The 22,262-nt window shown below is 48.3% G+C and overlaps 1 protein-coding gene across 7 annotated transcripts in view; it reads right to left on the bottom strand.

Moving 5' to 3' along the window:
- TRABD (TraB domain containing) overlaps positions 1-22,262 on the bottom strand; it is a 214,679-nt gene that overhangs the window by 35,087 nt on the left and 157,330 nt on the right. For all 7 annotated transcript variants that reach the window (XM_085653946.1, XM_085653945.1, XM_085653949.1 and 4 more), the window contains one exon: positions 14,643-14,753. In XM_085653946.1, coding sequence (XP_085510072.1) covers positions 14,643-14,753 — 111 coding nt within the window. The remainder of the gene's footprint in view (positions 1-14,642; positions 14,754-22,262) is intronic.

Raw genomic sequence — 22,262 nt, 5'->3', positions numbered from 1 at the left:
CACAGTATCCAGTAGCATCGCGGGTTGCAGGCGCCAGGCAGTCAATGGGGGGCCAAGGTCCGCAGCTCGGAGCGTAACGCGCACCGGCGAATGATCAGAGAACGTTCTTGGAAGATGGTGTGCTCGATCAAGCGCCGTATAAAAATGCGGAGATATAAAAACATAGTCAAGCCGTGCCCATGATCTTGCCTGCGCCGTGAAGTGTGTGACTTCCCGCTTGTCAGCATGGAGATATCTCCATGTGTCAATCAAGGTATGCTCAGCTAGTATTTCCGTCAGCGACACACGAGCTTTCGTATAATGGTGTGGGGCCGGGTGAGACCTGTCCCTAGTTGGATCAAGCGTAGTGTTGAAATCTCCCCCCCAGATGAGGTGCTGCGGGCCCACGCCTACGACAGTCGCACTGAGGTCTGTAAAGAAGTGCGGGTCGTCTATGTTGGGGCCGTAGCAGCAGACCAGGGTAACTGCCACATGCCCCAGCCTACCCCACATCAGACAATACCTCCCCTGAGCATCGCTTTTTGTGCCTGCCATAATAAAGGGGGTTCCTTTTTTCACCAGTATTGCCGCTCCCCTAGAGTACGAAGAGTAGGAGGAGAAAGCTGCGTATTTCGCCCATCTACCGGCAAAGGTGTGGGTAGCCTGCGCTTTAAAGTGGGTCTCCTGGATAAAGGCTATGTGTATTGCATGGCGATCCAAATAAGAGAGGATCTGCCTCTTTTTTCGCAGGTCTCCCAGGCCTCTGACGTTCCATGTTAGTATATTTAAATCAGTGTCTACCTTAGCCATGTTGATAATGAGAAGGAGTATAGTGCATCAGTAAAGAATTTCTCCACTCGCTCCCCTGAGCACTCATGCTGGATAGCTGTTCCACCCCTGCATCAGAACAGCAACGCACCGTGTGTCCCACCGCATTGCAAACATTACTGTCAGAACGTATGTGAATGATTGTGTGTACTACAAGCACCATGAGGGGCTCCCCCGCACGTCTCTATCATGCACTCCCGCAAGATCTGAAAAATGCATCACTGTGATAGGAGCCGCGCCCAACATTGTAACAACAGGTTCAGACATTCCCACGCCCCCACCCCTCATCCGAGAAATCCCCAACATACTTCTCGTAACCGCCTCTACAGCAGGTCTAGCCGGTAATGTAAGATTGTCAATCTCATACACTGCAGAAAATTGAGCCCCACTGCTCCAACCAGGCTCAGGTCTCAAGCATAGCCCCCTCTCCCAAATGACCGGAGCCATAGTTGCGGTTGGGCCCCGCACTCTCCCCTGTGCTCCCCTCGTCGTCAAGGACCCATCAGCCAGAAAACCTCCGCTATCTAGGGTAAGCCATCCTCTTCCATAGCCTCCAGGAGTGGTCTCATCAGCACGGCCTAAGGCATGAAGCTCAAGGGCTGCCCCTCTAACCCCCCCCCCCACCCGCTACCAAAGAGCCACATAAGTAGCTCAATTCGTCCCAGGACCTATCAATAATCATCTCCAACCTACCATATCCACAGGAAGTATTAGCTAACAATTTCCACAGCATGTATTCCTGACAATGTTCATCTTTCTGCCTGTGTGCAGAGGTCCTAGAGGCAATGAAAGCAATGGAAGAGACCAGAGCCGCCACGGAATCCCATACCCCACCCCCAACTTGCCAGAATCCCCTCCCCACCCCCCTCCCAAAACTCCCATCAGACAGCTCAACAGGAGCAACATAGTCAGTTTGTTCATTGGGGTACACCCCATGGGGTTCATCTAGAGTGTGCCCAGATCCACCCCCTACATCCTGCCCCTCACCACAGTCAAGGAAAGGGGGGGGGGTGCCTGGAATACATTACCAACCACTGTCCTATCCCCGACCATGGTATTCTCTTTCAGTCTCGGTGCCGTCGCATTCGCGTGCCCAGCAGGCGGGCCTCCATGGCACTTGCAGTTCAAAAGCCCCCAAGTTCGTAGGCCAAACGGTAGAAAGCAGCGTCTCTGTAACTAGTGTTCGTCCACATGATCTGCATCGTCGTCATCGCGTTGCACAGCCCGTGCATTCTTTAGAGCCTTCAGAAAATGTTCCACTTGTTGCGGAGTCGTAAAGAAATGTTGCTTTGCTTGGTGGGTGACTCAACTTTGCCGGGTACAACAGTGCGTAATCAATTTGCAGGGCACGTCGTTTTTTCTTAAACTCGAGGAATTTACGCCGTTGTTCTTGAACGATAGGCGTGAAGTCCGGGTAAACGGTGAAGCTGACACCATCACACGACAGTGCTTGGTTCGTGCGTGCAGCCCGCAGCGCAGTATCCCGATCCCGGTAGTTTAAGATCCGTGCAATGATGGGTCTCGGTGGAGCTCCGGGTTTAGGCCGCGGCCCAAGAGAGCGGTGTGCTCTCTCGACAATAAATTGCTTAGAAAACGCTTCAGACCCAACGGAGGCAAGGAGTATCTTTTCCACATATTCTTCCATGCGCCCCGTATTGGTGGACTCCGGCACACCCACCACACGTATGTTATTGCGGCGGCTGCGGGCTTCCAACTCCTCATTTTTTGCAGCGATAACTCTTAAGACATTGTCCATTCTCGAGAGCTGCGTGGTGTGTGAGGCTGTGGTGTCGTCATGATCAGATATCCGCCTTTCAGTTTCAGTTATACGCTCTTCATGTATGTCCAATTTCTGTGCAAAGGCGTCCATTCTTGACGATAACCGATCAACTTTATCCACTATGGTAGCAAAGCCCTGCCTCATTTCCTGCATCAGCTGTTGTAGGTCTGTTGCTGGGGAGCACGAGCTCGTGCCAGCCGTGGGTGAGCCTTGGGAGCTCCCCACATCCTGTGTACTCCGCACTCCTTTCTTAGCCGCTGGGGCCTCAAACGTGAGTTTGGGCTGCCGACTACCCTGTTTACCCATCGTGGGCTTCTTGGACGGGCCCACAGCAGCTTGCGAGGGGGCGGATTCCACGTTCCTCTCGGGCGTGGAAGGGGTCCGAAGTCCTGGGCGCAGCACAACGCGACTGTAGCAGCAGTTATTAGTCTATGAGAGGGCCCAAACCACCATCCACGGGCAGATATTGTAAGCAGAGAGGGAGGCATCCACCACCATCGGCATCACAGGAATACCGGCCGTCTTAGTCCATTGGCATCTGTCGAAATCGCGGCGGGAAATCAAAGAAAAAAAGGAGGGGCCCCGAAGTGAGCGCTCGCCCGCCGCCACTGTGTCTCAGCACGCCAGTAGGGTCGTAGGGGCAACGACCTAGTCGCCAGGCGGGGGGACCTCGCACCTTCGCGCAGTATCACCTGTGCTCCACCAGATAATATGCAGCTGAACCAGTAGCACACGTCAGCCCGCGGCGGCAGAGGCAATGGGGCCGCCGGGGCCCGTGACCAGGATATGCGCCCAGAAACCTGAATGCCACTCTCAAGAGCCGCGATGTGGGGAGCCTCAGAATCCCTTATTCGGCACCGCGACACCGCTCAGCTGTCCTCCGTCTCCCTGTGGGCAAGCTCGCGCACCATCACCTCTGTGCCCTGCAGCGGGGGGAGGGGTGTGGGGGGGGGGGGGGCGCACCGGGTCCCAGCCGTCCGATCGTAGCTCCCGCTGCACTGCTCCCTCAGGCCTCGCTGGCCCCCAGGTCCCAGGCGCAATCCTCGGACAACAGTACCTTGTGACAGCGAGTCCCTCAAAGGCTAAGCACGAAGTGGATCACACCGCACACACCTCCGCCTCCATTTCCCGGCACCGGTGCAATCAGTCTGTTTCCGCCGGTACGAGGGGGGGGGGCACCCCCGAATCACCAGGCTTCAAAGTCTCCCGTCCCCCGCAGACAGCCTCCTGCCTTGCCTCCTCACCCCGCAGCGGCCGTCAAGTTTCCCCGCAGACAGCACCGCTCATCAACGGTCTTAGCTTGCTCCGATCCTCGGCGCACAGCAAGGCAGATCCCACCAGGGGGGGGGGGGGGGGGGGACGGGACATCAGGCAGCGTCCTGCGTCCGTACAACACCTCCCTCGTCCCGCAGCCGATCTGCCAGAAAAAGCAGGACGCCGCGTTAGCGGGTCCCCGTCAGGGCCCACTTGCCTCGTGGCACGCCCCGGTCCGGCGTAGATCGCACGCCGGGCAGCACGCTGCGCCTCTCCTCAGCTCCGCGCCTGTTCCACCTTACACTACCGCTAACTCTGCCGCCGCTGGACGCACAGTCTCCAAACTTTCGCCGAAGCTGCAGGACAATAATATTGACAGCAGAGTGTGTTTTTTTCGTCGGGTGATCAGTGGTCTTAGCAGGATAAATGACGGATTTCAGTTCCAGGCTGCGGGAGCCTCACACCAGTGCGGCCATTCTGCTTGTGCGCCCTCTAGCGCCCCCTTTTTGGACCAGAAGGACTAACACGCCGGACAGTCTCGAGCCTCGTGTTCAGGGGAGAGGCAGAGATTGCATACCTCGTGGAGATCGGTGTGGGGGAATTTGGACCCACATCGAGGGCACTTTTTAAATGGAGTCCTTTCCATTAGCCAGGACCGAAGCTTGGAGAGGCCCGAAGGCCGCCGTCGACGACTGGAACTGAAGGTCCGTGCCGATGAGAAGGCGCGTTGAGTGGGGGAGATCGCGATCGAAACAATACCGCGGTTTGGGGTGAGGATTGCGCGTCGACCGTCGAACTGGAAGCTGTTCGGAACCGGAGCGCGAAGATCACATCCGAGCCCGATGGCGGAAAAAAAACTATCGGAGGATGGAGCCGAAGCCCATGCGCAATACGATCCAAAGGAGGAGTCACCGGCCTTGTGACTTCCAAAGACTTTCCAAGAGGAAAAACAAACTGCAAACATCCGGGCCCAACACCAGATGGCGATCTATGCACAAGTGTGTAATCTGCAGCTCATATGCCTCGAATATATGAATTTTACTCTACACAATTGAGATCTTACAAACACTACATATGCTTTCAATACTTTTACAAATGAGACAATTTTCGTTTTTACGATTTGGAAAGTTAACAGTATGTGTGTACTGGAATCATCAAGTTGCATTTCGCAAATATACAGTAGGTCCTCAGGAATAGCTTTTGCCCATGCTCACCTGTTACTATGCGAAGTCCTACCATTATAACAGCCCATTATGGTTGAATGAGTCAAAAAGGACACCGATTTATGTGCATATTCCAATTAAAAAATGTATTTACCGTGGGTAAAAATATTTCTGGTGGATACTGTATCACCCAGTAGGTTCCTCGACTTATAGTGGCATCCCAGGATCCTGATGGCAGTTCTCCGTACATTTTTTTTACAAGTCCTCAGAAGCAGAAACTATGATGGTATCGTATCAAAAGTAAATATGCAGTGCAACAAAATGAAATTGGAACCTTAAACATTTTCAGGTCTATAATGATCTTTCATAACAAGGAGGTGGGTGGTATTGGTGTGGAGTCAGTGGTTAGATGTAGTACTCAACTGAAATATTGCTACCAAAAAGAAGTAACATTTTCTTCTGATGAATAGTTCTACCTGCAGATTCCTTACCTCTTGAATAATACCAGCGCAGTTACCCCCTCCAGGTGGCGAGCCTGAAGGACTGGTCAAACCAGTAAATGCTGCGCCATTGAACAGGTGAAATGGCCATTCGCTCTCATTTCAAATTTATGTAATAAAAGCTTGGCGAATGTGTAAAGGAAAGCCCATGCCGCCGTGTTACATATCTTTGGGCACTCTCATGGCCAGTGCCAAGGTAGATGCCTTTGTTCTGGTGGAATCAATCTGTATTTCTGGTGGTTCCTTAATGCAGAAGACACATCCACCATGACAGTCATCTTCTGGACCTCCTTGCCCTTCTTGTTACCCACATATCCAACGAAGAGTTGATTTTCTGATCTAAATTCCTTCATACAATGGGTGTAGAAGTTGACTGCCCTACGATGGTCCAGCCTAGGTAACTTCTCCTCCTCTTTGGTGAGATGGGAGTGGTGGTGGGGGGGTGAAGGGGGTGATAGTGGAACAGAAAACATGGGAAGTGTATTGGAAAGCTGGAAAGCCCCATATGGAACAGAGTAACTAGCTAAGGCAGGTAAACTGCTTTAGTTCCCAGAACCAGTCAACACCATCTTAAAATAGTTTTGTGAAATGGGTAAAACATACTGGAACTCACTGTCCAAAACAACTTTTAATTTAATATCCATTTTTAGCTAATTCAAGCCCTGGTGATGATAAACGAGAGTGAAATATATGGTATATATGGTATGGTATATTTCACTATATATACTGGTATGCCATAACAACTGCCACACATTCCCCAGTCAAACAGTACCAAAAGACATTCTGGCACCTAGACTGCTGGATGTATACAATGCAGCTATTGCTAAAGGAAGGCTTCACCCAAGCAATGCTAGAGGCTATTATTATTAATTTAGTCCTAAAGCCAGGCTGTGACTTATACCGATGCGAATTGTACATGCGATTGTGGTTATTAAACATTAACAATAAACTAAGATTCCGACCCAGAGAATAGTGTTGAATAGCCCAATAGCAAGAGAATTGCTCTCAACCACCTCCCAGTTCCTTAAAGGACTCAATCATTTTTTGGCATTAGGTCTGCTGTACCAGTCGTCCTTGGTGCGGTCTTCCCCCAAAAATTTTGCCTTCACTCCTCAAGGCTTCTGAGTTATGATATTGTTGGCACTTGATGCCCGTTATAGGAAGCTGGCTCTCTATATACTATACCAAAAAGAGGTATTTTGTGCAGACAGTGCAGTGGATCCCCAGAGGCTTTACAGAGGATAAAGTAGATAATACTAATGCTATATTTTGTGTTAGTGTGGGCGAGCAGTTAGGCTTATCAGAGGGTAGTGTTAAGCATTTATTGTACACACAGTGGCAATAAATGAAACACACAATAAATCCAAGACCAATTTAGAAAAATTATAGTTGATTATATTGATTTTGTAGAACCATAGAACATAGTCTTAGGCAAATACGTGTTGAAATAGAAATACTTTTCAATGTAAAAAGTGGACATTTAGTGCAATTTTCAGAGTTTGCAATGTTAGCCTATGAGAGGTAGAAAACATTCAACATATGTTTAGGCAACATCGACTTACAAGACCAGTCTTCGGAAGTTAAGGTCAGTACTGATTAAGGTTCAGTTCAGCACCAACTGTACAACACCAGCGGCACAGAGGCGGCAGAGTGCAAGTCCGAGGTCAGGCGCCACATACAGACCAATAGGTACTGGGGCAATTGGACAGGGGCTACTTACAAGTAGCAGCAGCTTGGGGGACCAGTCTACGGGGGTTGAGGCCAATACTGGGCAGGGCCCAAGGCAGCACCAACACTACACCACCAGCAGCACAGGGGAGGACTGGTGCAGGGTGCCAACATGATGGGCACTGAAAATTGTACTTCACCTCACCTCCAGCACCTAAGGGGTGGAGTTGGCGAAGAGGAGCACACTTCCTATTCTTTCTATGTTATCTAGCCTGTACTACAGCCAAAAAGGGGATGAGGACAGAAAGGGGGCCTGCTCCCTCTAAAAGGTCAGACTGAGATTGCATTACAAAGGTGGCAAGGACTTTGAAGCTCCCTGCCACAAATGGCACTTCCTGATCATGGGGAGATGTGAAACCTTCACTCAGGAAAGACATTGTTTTTGACCTATGAGTGCGCAGGCACTCACCCCATGAAGTCAGAACACTGTCTGGTGGTAGCAGGGTGCACTAAGAAGATTCCAACATTCTATTTCATGACATGGTCTTGCTCCGTGGTGATGCCTTTATGGAAGAAGGTAAGGGAATGGACAATAAGGCAGATCTCACACACACCAAGAATATGCCTACTGGGCCTAATGCCTAGGCCTAAGACAGATAGGGAAACTGTAATTTTATCGATTTAGCATTAGCACTACCCAAAAAAACTAATGCTACCTGCTGGAAATCTAGTTGTGCGCTCCGTGCCCCTCTCTTCTAATAGTCAAGTGGCGATGGCCATTGCGATTCTGGGCGGAGGTGGAGGACTTGGTGAGCTACTATCTGAATTATAAACAGGGAAGAGCAACAAGAGAGTCAGGATGGGATACCATCCTACTAAAATTAACCTCGAAATCCAACAACAAACTTCTGTGAATGCTTTTAGACAACAATGGGAATTAACTGGTATGTGTTTTATTTGTTGTTTGATAGAACTGTGCAGCCTAACATCTATGGTGCCCTGATTATTACTTTTGGCAATACAGACCAATTTGATGTAATATGCTCTATTCCAGTCAACCATTGAAGATTTTTCCATTTCTGTTTACTGAGGGAAAAACAAAAGAAGATGGTCAAGGGACACCATCCAGTCTTCTGCTTTCAGTGCCAAAAGCATGTGGGCCAGAGACAGAAGGCCTGATGTAGATCTCGGCAGATGGGTTACCCGTCACAATGGTGATGGATATCCTGTCCGCCAAAATATAAATACCATTATATTCTATGGGATTTATATTTTGGTGGACAGGATATCCATCACCGTTGTAATGGTGTACACCTTCTGCCGAGATCTAAATATGTCCCAGAGTCTTTATCTCTTCATCACACAGATAGATGTTCAAGAACCTGAGGTTGAGAACCGGACACAGACCGGCGTCCTTAGGATCTGAGATATCAAGAACAGCACTCCTACCCAATTTCCTGCATTGCAATCAACTCCACTGATCCTTTCTATAAAACAGCCACCACCTCCTGTTGGAGGATCTGTCTGTGGCCTTCTGTGAGATGATGGGGATTGGAAGAGGGGCATGCTAGAAGGAAAGGGAATATGCACCGTCTGTAATATGTAGGACCACTAGTCGAACCTAGTGACCACTGAGGTCTGCAGAAAAGATGATTCCCACTCTCCAAATGGCTGTGTATGTGTCCCCTAAACGGAGGAACTAAATCAGCTTTCCCAGTAGTGTGGGGGAGGAGGGGGGGGCTTGCTGGGATGGTCTGCTTATGGATTACCCTCAGCCTCAGTACTGCCTAAGAAACTAGTTGGGCGGTTAGATGGGCTGGTAGGGCTGGCACTGGTGAAAAGGAAGTGCTCTGGAGTACCGTCTAAACTTCCTATATTGCCTATAAATATCACAGACTGGAGATGCCAGTCTCAAAGATAGGGTAGTCACATTTAGAGTCAAATCACTCCGGGGCTGAAGCCACTTTGTTGCCAAATATGTAAGAGCCATCAAATGCCATATCCATCAGACTGGCTTGAACGTTACCTGAGAAGCCCATAAGAATGCAGCCACAGCACACCTTCTTAGGACAACTGAAGACCTCCATGGCCATGGAATCCACTACAGTGTTCAGATCACCTTAACAAAAGTGTCTTCACGTGGTCAGGCAGACCGGTCACCACCATGTCCACCATTTCCCAGAGTGCATGTGTGTGCATCTGGCAAGAAGTAAAGTGGTGTTCATCGACCACAGAGCCAGACTCCTGGCAGAGAACACCTTTTACCCATGGCCCCCACCTTCCTAGATGCCCTGTCCAAAGGTGATGTGGAAAATGCTCCATGGTTCAGCTTTGAGCATGATGAGGTTTGCACTACTAAGCTCTCTGGCATAGGATGGGTGGGGAAAACAAGGTGAGCATCTCTGGTGATTGGGCGGGCAAGAAGTCTGTTGATTGCCTTGGGCAGACATTGGTTTGTCCCATGCAATTTTGATGGACTCCATTACAGCGTCATTAAGAAAAAGTAGTAGGTATGAGGCCACTGAAGGGGTTTGAAATATCTCAGACAATATATTTGATTTGCCCCCAACTATGGGAAGTAGCAGCTCAAGCACCTCCGCGGCATTCCTCAAAATTGCTGTAAACGAGGTCGCCTTTGAAGGAAATTCCATAGTCAACTCTGGCCAGGTATCAAGTTCATTAGCATTCTGTAATGCAAAATAATTTGCGAGGAAGTCTGCAGGAAGGAGCAAGTTGGCTGCCTCACTAATAATCCTCATCATGTGGCATCACCTCAGACACGAATTACGCAGGACCATGTTGGGAGCCTCCTTGTATAGGCCTCTTCTGCTAGTGGTTGTGCCTCCCTTCTGAGCCACTTGAGTTAAGCGTTTTGGTGGGGAAGGGCCTTGAAGTGCAGAAGCTGGTGTCTGAATCAGCACCAATGGTGGAGCAGGGGCTACCGGCAGAGTACTGCACAATAACTGCTCCAGCCGACACCAGAGGAGCACATTGTGGCATGGTATCATAGCTGACTGGTGGCAGGGAAACCCCTCCCCCAACCAGCAGAACCCCTATCAGGGGCCCAAAATTGTTCCATTGGCCTGCAGGCTCACACGAGGTACCTATAACATTCTTAAAAAGCACGATCATAACATATAGGAATCGCATTGGATCGGTGGTGGAAATTCAGGTGCTGGAAAATCCGGTAATCCAAGAAGGGCACAGACATTGGAGCCGGAAATGGCAAAAGGCCAGTGCCAGGGAAGGGGGTGGAAATAGGGGCAGTGCTGAGCCTGTGACCAGAGTCGGCAGGGGTCCTTCCTCCAAATCCATTTCAGAGGAGGAGTCCACCAGTGGTGGAATACATTCGCCTACCCCTGGCTTGGGAGTAATGCCTGGGAGAGGGGTCATCATATTGTCACTTCTTGTGTTTCGTTCTCTTCTGAAGATATTGAGGAAGAAGAGTGACACTTCATCTCTGACCTGGAGCACGATCAGTGTCGAGCTTGGTGCCCATGCACCAGGTTTAGTTTGCCGTTCCCGAATTGCTTTAGTGTGCATGATGCTGGACTTGTCATAAGACTTGGAGTCGTACTTTGGCCCAAAATACAAAGCAAAGCTTGTGGGGGTCTGAAATGGACATCTGCCCATAAAAGGAACAGCAGGGTTAAAACTCTATATTCTTTTTTTTATGTGTGAGACATCTCTTTGCACTGCAAAAAGTAGACATTTTGTAAAATAATTCACAGAGAGCAGCTCCAGATCTATATCAGAGGGTGCGGAAAATGGGGTCTGATGTCAGCATGCTAGGGTGGCACTATATGGCTCCAATGACGTAACATTCATGCTGCAACCTATTTCCAGATAAAGCTAGAGCTGCTTTCCTCTACAAGATAACCTTTGCATGGTTTTCAGACACAGTCTGGCATATGGCAATATTCATGAGGTTAGAAATGTGCAAGTAGAAGTACCAGGAATGCACTTATTTTAATGTGAAGAGTCATGGTGCACACGGCACAATCTGCTGATATTTGTAGTTTGTGGACACACAAGCCCAAAGCTTTTGGAGTGTATGCTTATTCTGCAGCTAAGACAAATATGTGGTGTGTTACCACCCAAGGAAGCCATCCCCACAGATCTGATGGCAAAGCTATAGTGGTCTCAGCAGAGACCTCCAAGTTTAACCCAAACCCCATGAGGGGCATCCTTACCTTCTCCTATGTGTCCGTGGGGTGAGTTGGATTACAGCGATCAGCTGTTCCACTACCCTGGAGTAATTTCCTGCGATGATTAATAATAATAAATTTTGGAATTCCATGGTGCCCTTCTTAGCCTCAAGGCAGGATCAATGACTGAATACCATTTGGAGCATAGGAAAGTCTTTAATCAGTAGGTAACTATTACAATGCCAGATGCTCAGCACATTTACAAAGTCTTCCAATGTGTCTTCCTGAAGGAAAGGTAGCTTCTTTCCGTTGTGGTCATGAATCCAATAACATATAGCACAAAGGCTTTTGTGAGACACAAGCTTGTCCTGCCACAATATGTATAATGGGATAAATGATCACGCAAATGTCTGGGGACACCAGATCGCTGCTTTTAATCTTTCAAACTAGTTTTTTGTTTTCAACCACCCGCCTCCTCACCCATCTCGGAAGCCGTACTCGGTGGGGGACCAAGTAAGGAAATATTTCATGACAAGTTTTCAATTTGTTTAATTAATGCTTATATTCATTTATCATATCTGTCCTTCCTCTTTGATAAGGTTTGAGTGATTAGGGGGTACTTACTAGTAGGCCAAGTTTCACTACTTAATGATTTGTTTTTTAAAGAAATACCTTGTCTGCTTTGATGTTTGTTCCTCTCAGACTGTAAACAATCTTAAAAACCAAGCAACCTCATGGTTTTCACAGTTTTGAATGTGGTGCATCTTGCCTATGTCCAATAATATACTTTGCATCTTCACATCATGAGTAAACAGATCGTTAGAGTACTTAATGGTGAGAGACATGAGGAAGTCAAACCTCTATATAGAATGTGTCTTTGCAATATTACGCTGCACTGATATTAGTGTAGGCTTACACATAGAAGGTGTGTGCCAGATAAAGAGATATCTATGCGTCAAGGTGTAGGTTTGGAATATCGAGTAGGCAATATCTAGATACCTTAATTTGGAGGACCAAAATATTGACAGTTGAGTAAAAAATTATTTTACTTTGCTCTACATGTTGTGCTTTGATGATACACATATTGATGTACAAAGTACACAGCTCTGGAGTTAGGAATAGTAAATCTATACTACATGCATGCACTTCAATATTTTGGCTAAAATATAAGGCATCTCGGTGTTGGCTACTCAACATTTCTGACTATAACCTGCACCATCGAGTAGGAGTGCTGTGCTCTTTGGCGGTACTGGTGTAATTATTTCGAAAACAAGACACTAAGTAAAAGAAAAAGTGGTCCAATAAATGTTTGCTTTTAATTATTATGCATGCGTCCTTTGCTCTAGGATATATTGTTCTAATATATAAACTCTGTCTTAACACCAATTTCAGGCGCCTCATATAACCAGGTCTTGCAGATCTAATCAAACCCTTTCTCGGGGTGGAGTGTAAAATTGTTATCTGAGTTACCTAACCGCCACCCAAATTCATTACCATATGAACCCCATGCAAGCATTACACGATGTTATGGCCCCTAGACGTCCAAACTAGTCTGACAGGACCCTTGTAAACACTGAACAGTCAATCCCCGTAGCCTACATGATACCAAACACCTGGCTGCCATGCTTACAGAGTACCGCTTTGGGCCATATATGGTTTGGGCAGGTCATGATAATTAATTTACAACATTTTTGTGCAGTACTAACCGAGCCATAGGTGTTGTGTACAAGGGCCCAAGCCAAACGGTTTATGCCAGAATTCCTTTAAGACCGGGTCAGAACTATATGTGCTGTCTGTGTCGAAATAAGTTTGGTAGCTCTGATCCTCACCTCCAATTGTCTTTCATTTTCTTCATTGGGCAGTGCTTTTTTTACAAGGGGATGTTAAAGACTCATGTAGTGGACAAACAACCCATCCAACTGCGCCAGTAGGTATCAGGAAATGCAGGCATTGAGCACAAAATAACCTACTCCCATATTTGGAAGTGTGAAGGGTAAAGGGGCTGCAAGATGTATATATGCCTCTCGCCGGTGTGGTACAGGGTTTTAAGTTACTCTCTGCAACATACATTTATTCTCACCTGCTCAATAACCAATCACACTGGCGGGGTTTGCAGAGACTGTAGGTCGGTGGTACGGTTTTGAGAAAAATCACACTCACTAATGAGGGGGGACTCGGAGTAAAACGTGAAGGGCACACCATCTTTCTCTGTAGCCTCTAAAGTAAGTTTCTGCAGTAATTTCAATTTCCACAGATGTAGAAAGGTACCAGAGGAAGCAATTTTAAAGGAGGATTACCACTGCCTTTTAAAATGTCTGACCAGCATGACAGAGGACCATACACGATGGTAGAAAACTGGCAGTGATTTTTCTGCCATCTGCATTAGATTAAAAATCTGCAACTATGTATACTAAAAATAAAGAGGGACTGGTACCATTAGGAGATTGTGCAACAATATTTTCAAAAGTGCCATGAGCAGCCAGACCCACCTTATAATTCCTTTCGAGTTTTCTTGCCTCACATTGGTATCCCATTCCCATGAACCACCACTTTTACAGTGCTTTATCCACATCCTACTCGCAAGCCATTTCATTTAGCTTTCAGGCTCTTTTCTATTAGAGTTTTGATGATGGTCCCCTACCCTTAAAAACTTAAACACCACTGACCTCTATTATGGACCCAGTTATTGATTGTTTCTGTACATGTGGGTCATTCTAGCATTAATTGTTGTTATACACACATCTGATGCAACACTAATATTAGAGTGGCACATTATAGGAGCACGCTTGATCTCACTGGCACCCTCAATTGTTATTGTCCTTTTGATTTTGGCAAATTATGATTTGTTATTCAACACTGTTATACTAACTTACTCTTTCAATTGAACTCTTTAGGAGGGACCACTGTTCCTTTATTAATATGTCATACCCCAGGTACCTAGTGATTCCAGGGTTTCCCTTGTTTGAGTAAAAACATAGTAGGGGATGAAACGCACTGCCCGAGGGCTAGCAACCGTTTAACTTTTATAATACTAAAAACGAGCTGGTTGTGATATACGACTAGGAATTCAAGATGTCACAGACAATTAGTGTCACTATTGACAGTGCCAGAATAAAATGCACTTGTATGCAACACATGCAAAAATCAGGAATACAATTTATGCTACAGTAAATCCTAATTTTTAAACCTGCAGTCTATGCTGGTCTTTTCCTATGTTAAACTCCCTGCTAAACACAGGCTTATTAAGCAGAACCAGCAGTGCAACCAAGTCAGCTTTCCTAAAATACAGGTGGAAGTCCGACACCATGAACTTGTCCTTTACCTCCTTGAAAGCTTCTCTGAACTCTCCTCCGGGGGCCATTCCCAGTTGCTCTGTGATATGGGCTGAGACCTTCAACAACAGTATTTGCATCAATCCAGACATAACCCCATTCTAGAGAGATAGAAAACAAACTTTAAGACCTAAACCATTAAGACACAGATATTACAAGTGAGAACAGACTACGTTTGCCAAGAACAGTCATGAAAACAATAATGTGTTTGGAGGACTCTAAATTCATTTACTTTTCAGTCACAGGACATTTTTCTTAACTCTGGCTTCAGTTATAGAAATAAATGTTATTTACCTGCATAGAAAAAAACAGTCCAGGTTACTTAGATGAAGCAGATCTTTACATTTGTTCGGACTGTCAAAACAATGCATTTGTAAGAGCGGATCTGCAGCATACATTTTCTCAACCTTCATGGCTCTGTGCAGCAGAGAACTTTTTTTATTATTTAAATTCATACATTTTGGTGCCTACTGGTAAATATGTTAAACACCTGATTGTAACCACAAGATTCGGTATTGAATATGCTACTTACCAGTATGCATCTGTTCTTGGCATGTAGGGCTGCTGACATTCATATCTGTGCATAGATCGCCGCCTAGTGTTGGGTCCGGATGTTTGCACGTTGTTGTCCTGGAAGAATCTTCGAAGTATCCTGAGATAGGTGACTCCTCCCCTGGACCACAGTGCGCATGGGCATCCTCTCCATCCTCAGATTGTTTTTCGCCATTGTGGCAGTGATGGAGTAGATACAGAAAGTGATGACCATGCTATACAGTAATTCTGAGAGCTGCAGCTGCTACAGGCGCCGGGGAGGAGGGTGGGCGATATGAATGTCAGCAGCCCTACATGCCAAGAACAGATGCATACTGGTAAGTAGCATATTCAGTTCGAGGCATGTGGGCTGCTGAATTCATATCTGTGCATAGAATACATAGCAGTACCTCCCATTAGCGGCGGCTACCAGTGCCAGCTGCAGCGGTCTGAAAAAGAGTTTTGAGAACAGCCTGTCCTACAGCTGCCTGCTGTTTTGAGTGTACATCTACACAATAGTGTTTGGTAAATGTATGTATAGTGGACCATGTGGCTGCTCTACATATATCATGTAAAGGAATGTTTCCCAGGAAAGCCATGGAGGCCCCTAACTTACGTGTTGAGTGGGCTCGTGGGGGAATCGTTAATGTGCGTTTAGCCTTTTGATAGAAAATTTGAATACATTTAACGATCCATCTGGGTATACCTGCTTTGGAGATGGCGTTGCCTTTGTGTTGTGGAGAAAAGGCAACGAAAAGTTGTTTTGTCTTCCTAAAGCCTTTAGTTCTGTCTATATAGTACATGAGGGCTCTTTTGACATCTAGTGTATGGAGCATTCTTTCAGCGACATTTTGTGGATTCTGAAAGAAAACAGGCAGTTCAATAGTTTGATTCATGTGGAACTGCGATATTACTTTAGGCATGAATTTTGGGTTGGTACGTAGTACGACCCTGTTTGCGTGAACCTGTATGAATGGCTCTTGAATGGTTAGTGCCTGGAGTTCACTAACTCTTCTCAACGAAGTGATTGCCACTAGGAAAGCTACTTTCCAGGTGAGGAATTGAATCTCACATGAGTGGAGAGGTTCGAAGGGTGGACCCATCAGTCGGGTGAGGACCAAGTTGAGGTTCCACACTGGTGCTGGTGGGTGTCTTGGGGGAATTACTCGTTTAAGTCCCTCCAAGAAGGCTTTGATGGCAGGCACTTTGAATAAAGAGAGGTGCTGCCTGTTTTGGAGATAGGCTGCTATTGCGGTTAAATGGATACGTATTGAGGTGTATGCCAGATTGCATCGGTATAGGTGTAAGAGGTAACAGATTATGTTTTGAATGGATGCGTCTAGCGGGTTAATGTCATTGTTATTGCAATAAATGACAAACCTCTTCCATTTGGCTGCATAGCAAGCTCTGGTAGTGGGTCTCCTAGCTTCCTTAATGATCTCCATACAGTCAGGTGGCAGGTTTAAGTAGCCAAACTCTAAGACTTCAGGAGCCAGATTGCCAGGTTCAGCTGTTGCGGATCTGGGTGCTGAATTTCTCCATGGCTCTGCGTCAAATGCGCGGGTTTGATCCGCAGCCTTTGATGCGGCACCACGGAAAGTTCCAGAAAGGTGGTGTACCATGGCTGGCGTGCCCATGTTGGAGCAACCAGGATGAGTGTCAGTGAGTGCTGTCGCAGTTTGCGTGCCACCAGCGGTATCAGCGGCGCTGGGGGAAAAGCGTACGCAAATCTGCCGGACCAGTTCATCCATATCGCATTGCCCTGCGACTGTGGATGTGGGAACCTGGCGGCAAAGCTTTGGCATTTTGCGTTTTCGCTTGTGGCGAACAGGTCTATCTCTGGATGACCCCACTGTTGGAAGTACGGTTGGAGTACTGACGGGTGTAGCTCCCACTCGTGCATCTGGTGGCTGTGTCTGCTGAGCAGATCCGCCATCTGGTTGTCCTTGCCGGGGAGGTGTTCCGCCATGAGGAATATGTTCCTCTGAATGGCCCACTTCCACATGCTCTGAACCAGATGAGACAACTGTGGAGAGTGCGTTCCTCCCTGCTTCTGTATGTAGTACATGGCAGTCATGTTGTCCATCCGGATCAACACGACTTTGTTGCACAAGTGTACCTTGAAGGCTTTCATTGCCAGGAAGATTGCCATCAGTTCCAGAAGGTTGATGTGCATCTTCTTTTGTTGTGTAGTCCATAGTCCCTGCACTGTGTAATTGAGTACATGAGCTCCCCATCCCTGGAGAGACGCGTCCGCTGTCAGTATAATTTGTGGAACAGGCTCTTGGAACGGTCGGCCCTTGAAAGGTTTTGTGGATTCCACCAATGCAGAGAGTTGTATGCCCGACCGCTCACCAACACTAGGTCTTTTAATTGCCCGTGAGCCTGATTCCATTGAAGTGCCAAGCACTCCTGAAGCGGGCGCATATGTAGTCTTGCGTATGGGACTATGAAAATGCAGGAGGCCATCATGCCTATCAACTGCATGAACACTCGCGCAGGAAGGGAGTGTTGGGGTTTGAACTTTGATATTAGCATTTGCATGCCGTTGATCCTCACTAAATTTGGCTGAGCTGTGGCTGCCAGAGTGTCTATGGTCGCACCTAGGTACTGTTGTACGTGTGCGGGTTGGAGATGTGATTTCGGGTAATTTAGTGAGAATCCCAGACTGTGAAGAAGGTGAATGGTGCGGGACATGTGGCTGGCACATTGCTGGGCTGACTTTGCCTGAACAAGCCAGTCGTCCAGGTAAGGACGTGAATGTGTTGCCTTCGTAGATGTTCAGCCACGGTAGCTAGGCACTTTGTGAAAACTCTGGGTGCTGTTGTCACTCCGAAGGGGAGGACTTTGAATTGATAGTGCTGCCCCTGAATGGTGAACCGGAGATATTTTCTGTGTGACGGGTGTATGGGTATGTGGAAATACGCATCTTTGAGGTCTAGCGTGGCTAGGAAATCTCACTGTCGGAGGAGCGGGAGAACCTGCTGTAGGGTGAGCATGTGAAAATGCTCTGAGAGAATGTAGCGGTTGAGGGGTCTCAGGTCTAGGATAGCTCTGAGTGAGCCGTCCTTTTTTGGTATTAAGAAGTACAGAGAGTACACCCCTGTTCCCTGCTGGTGTACGGGCACGACCTCTATTGCGCCTTTTTGCAGCATACTTAGCAACTCCTGCTGTAATAACGCTAAGTGCTCTGAGGACATAGGACGGTGCCTTGGCGGTATGGTGGGTGGAGTGGAGGTTAATTCGAGACAGTAACCGTGTTGGAGAACATCTTTGACCCACCTGTCCGTGGTGATGGAATCCCACGTGGACAGGAACCGCTGGAGCCTTCCCCCGACAGGTGTTATGTGGGCGGGGGGAAGGGAGAGGGCGTCACTGTTTGTTCTTGGGGGAGGACCTGGTATTGCCGTAACCACGTCCTCTGCCCTTGGTGCTGGAGCCACGATATACACCTCGGGTGTTTTTATCGTAGGAACTCTGTGTGCCCCCTTTATTGTAGGTTTGCTGTGCCCCCTGTCCTCTACCTGCACCTTTATTTCCGGGGCGACGAAAGGAGCCACTACGAAATGTCTGCGTTTGCAGAGCCCCCATTGACTTCGCAGTGTCCGTGTCTTTCTTTATCTTTTCTAAGGTGGCGTCAACCTCCGGCCCAAATAAGTAGTCGGGGTTGACTGGCTGATTGAGGATGTTATGTTGGACCTCAGGTTTGAATCCGGAGATTCGTAACCAGGCGTGTCGTCGTAGCATGACGCTGGTGTTTATTACCCTTGCAGCAGTGTCTGCGGCATCTAGTGCACACTTGATGGATGCGTTCGTGAGCAGTTGTCCCTCCCTGATGAGGAGCTCCGCTGCCTCTTTGTACTCGTCTGGCAGGTGTTGGAGTAGGGTCTCTAACGTGTCATAGTGTGAGCGGTCGTAGCGAGCTAGGAGGGCCTGTGTATTGGCGATGCGCCATATGTTTGCTGCCTGGGCTGCAATCCGTTTGCCAGAGGTCTCTAGAACCTTGGACTCTTTGTCCGGGGGAGGAGCATCACCAGTTGTCTGAGAGTGTGCCCGTTTGCGAGCATTGGCAACTACAATGGAGTCCAGAGGCAACTGGCTTCTAATGTACGTGGGGTCCCCAGGTGCGGGTTTGTACTTCTTCTCGATCCTGGGGTTTATTACCCGTGCCCTGGTGGTTTCCTTGAAAATGTCCTTTGCTGGCTTGAGGACACCTTTTAACATGGGCAGAGTCTTTACAGTCCTCTCGGAGGATGCGAAAGTGCCCACCAAGAAATCATCCTCGATAGTGTCTGAGTGGAGTTGCACTCCATGATTGGCTGCGGCACGTTCAATGAGGGCGTTGAATGCAGCAGTGTCCTCTGTGGGGGAGGTTTTTGCGCCATAAAGTTGCGGGTCCTGTGTATCCAGAGCGGCACCTGGGTCTACAGGGTCATCCCAGACTTGATCAGGGTCTTGCTGCCCCTCAGGGTCTATGTCCTCGGGGTAGGTGGTGTCGTCACCTATGTAGTCCTCCACTGCATCCGTGTCGGAGTGCGTTGGAGAGAATGATGGATCTGTGTAAGAGGTATGGACGCGTTCATAAAGAACTGGTTCCGATTCCGCCGGCATTTTTTGTTTTAGCGGGATCCTGTAAGAGTCTAAAGCTTGCTCTGAAGTGATCTTCCGCTTTCGGAGCATGAGCCTGCCGGTGTCGATGAAGTGGGACGGCGATGTCCCAGTAGTCGAGTGTTCTGTAGATGGGGACCTTGTCTGGGTAACGCGGGTTCTGATTTCGAACATTTTCGGCGCCGTGGATGGCGGCAAACCAAAGGTAATGTTTGCTGGTGCCGAAGGTGCCTTCTGTGCCCGTGTCGGTACGGAGCCCGACGAGGTCTGGAGGGCTGCCTTTTCCCTGATGCGTTGCAAGGACGCTGCCACTTGTCGCACCTGGAACTCCGACGGTTCTTTGGCACCGAGTGGTTCCGTAGAGGCAGGTGTGGACTTCTTCGAAGTGATTGGGTCATCGAGACGAGGAGGGGTAGGAGCCGTCGACGGCATCGATGTGTACCGTAGTCGCTGCCTTCGAGGTGGATAGCGATGCAGTGGCTATTCTCACCTTGGTGGTCGGTGCCGATTGCTTCGGTGCCGGGGGCCGAGGCGCTTTGACGGTACCGACGGCTTTCCTTTTTGGGTCGGCGCCGACATCGGCTGCAGCGAGTTCGGCACCGAAGTCCCTTTTGGTGCGGTCGGAGCCGACGGGTTTGGCTGGCGTCGAAGGTGTGGTGGTCCTCGAGACGACCAGTGTCAGTTTCACTTTCGGTTTCTGTTTAACCGGTGCGATGATTGGTTTCGGTTTTGTGGTAGGGAAACCAGTCTTTTTAGGTAACAATGGCTCTTGCTGTATGTCCGTGGCCGGGCCGGGGGGCGGGGCCGAAGAACTGCGGGATTGGTCTTGGGTAAGGCCCGAAGGCGATCCCTCGACCGGAGCCGTCGACTGACACACTGGGATAGCCTCAATTTGTACGGGTAGGCCTTGCTCCTCACCGGAGCTACCTTCTTCGGCCCCTAAGGCCTCATCGTAGTCTCCTACCTCGCAGTCGGCTTCTTCCCTGTGAAAAAGCTCTTCATCGACATCTTCCGATCGGGAACCGTGTTCGGGGCTGGAGGGTATATTTTCCACGCTTTCCACATCTTCGTCCTCGGTGCTGAAGATGTTGGTCGGGGCCGGTGCCGCTTGCTGCGCTTCCAGTCGCGCAGCGCGTCGATTCCGGAGAGTCTTCTTGGATCTGAATCAGGCACAGGCCATGCATTTCGATTCGTCATGATCCGGTGAGAGGCATTTGTTACACACCGGGTGGACGTCGATATGGGGGTATTTGGCATGGCAAACAGGACACCGCTTGAATGGGGTCCTCGATTCCATCTTCGAAGTTCGGTCGATGGTCGGATTTAATGGATCCGAAAAGTTGTTAAAGCCGTGAATAACTAGCCTGTAAACTGTCAATACCGATCGGGAACAGTACCGTCGAAAACTAAAGGCCTTTTGGCCTGCAAACTAAATTTTCCTAACTTGAGTCAAGATAAGCACATCCGAACCCAATGGCGGAAAAAAACAATCTGAGGATGGAGAGGATGCCCATGCGCACTGTGGTCCAGGGGAGGAGTCACCTATCTCAGGATACTTCGAAGACTCTTCCAGGACAACAACGTGCAAACATCCGGACCCAACACTAGGCGGCGATCTATGCACAGATATGAATTCAGCAGCCCACATGCCTCGAACATTGTAGAACTCGTCAATGCATCACTTATAGCTACTAAAGATACACAGGCTATGAACTCGTTCTAGCAATTAAGTAAATTTTTTGTCAAGACTAGGGTTCTCAAGTCTTACAGTAGATCAACATGTAGGAACTATCCGAAAGAAATTAGCGTGTAGAAGTATATGCTCAAATGAAAATATTTCTTGAGGGCTAGTAGCTGGACCTGACCATCTACCCTTGCATGTGGCTAGACAGAACGTGTACAAAAAGAGTGATTTTATATTCGCACGTCTATTCATTTGGGATATGTTTACTGTGCTACATGGCACAAAAGTCCCTTTGTGATGGGTAGGTTGCTGAAGCATGCAGTCATCACCGGTTTAACAATTTGTAATCAGTCATCGGAATTTTGGGGAGGGGAACAACTTATCCACTGGGAACAGATAAACCAAGGCAAACCACCTTTTAGAAATAAAGCCAATGACAAACGGCAATATTTGAAAGCCTGACCACCCTGCTGACCAGAGACCTTATATGTGGACTTTAGGTTAGAATACTGTCACCAAAACTATGTTCCGAACTTCAGATCTTGGGCTCCTCACAATGTGATCTCAGAACAATGCACAGCACGGAGACCACGCTAGGGGCAGTCACCGATACCATCAAACTATCACGAAATGCAGACACACCAGTCATGTTGGAATTACTGGATCTGTCTGCAGCCTTTGATACAGTTTTTTATTCAATCTTAATCTGCAGACTGCATGACGCAGGAATATACAGCAGGGCGCTACAATGGCTCAGGGGCTTTCTTAATAATCTAACCCAAACCAT

The sequence above is a fragment of the Triturus cristatus genome, chromosome 4_1 (assembly GCF_964204655.1).
Source record: "Triturus cristatus chromosome 4_1, aTriCri1.1, whole genome shotgun sequence".
In the NCBI taxonomy this organism is placed as follows: domain Eukaryota; kingdom Metazoa; phylum Chordata; class Amphibia; order Caudata; family Salamandridae; genus Triturus; species Triturus cristatus.
Note: the sequence above shows the minus strand (reverse complement) of the source record. Positions and strands in the feature narration are given on the sequence as shown.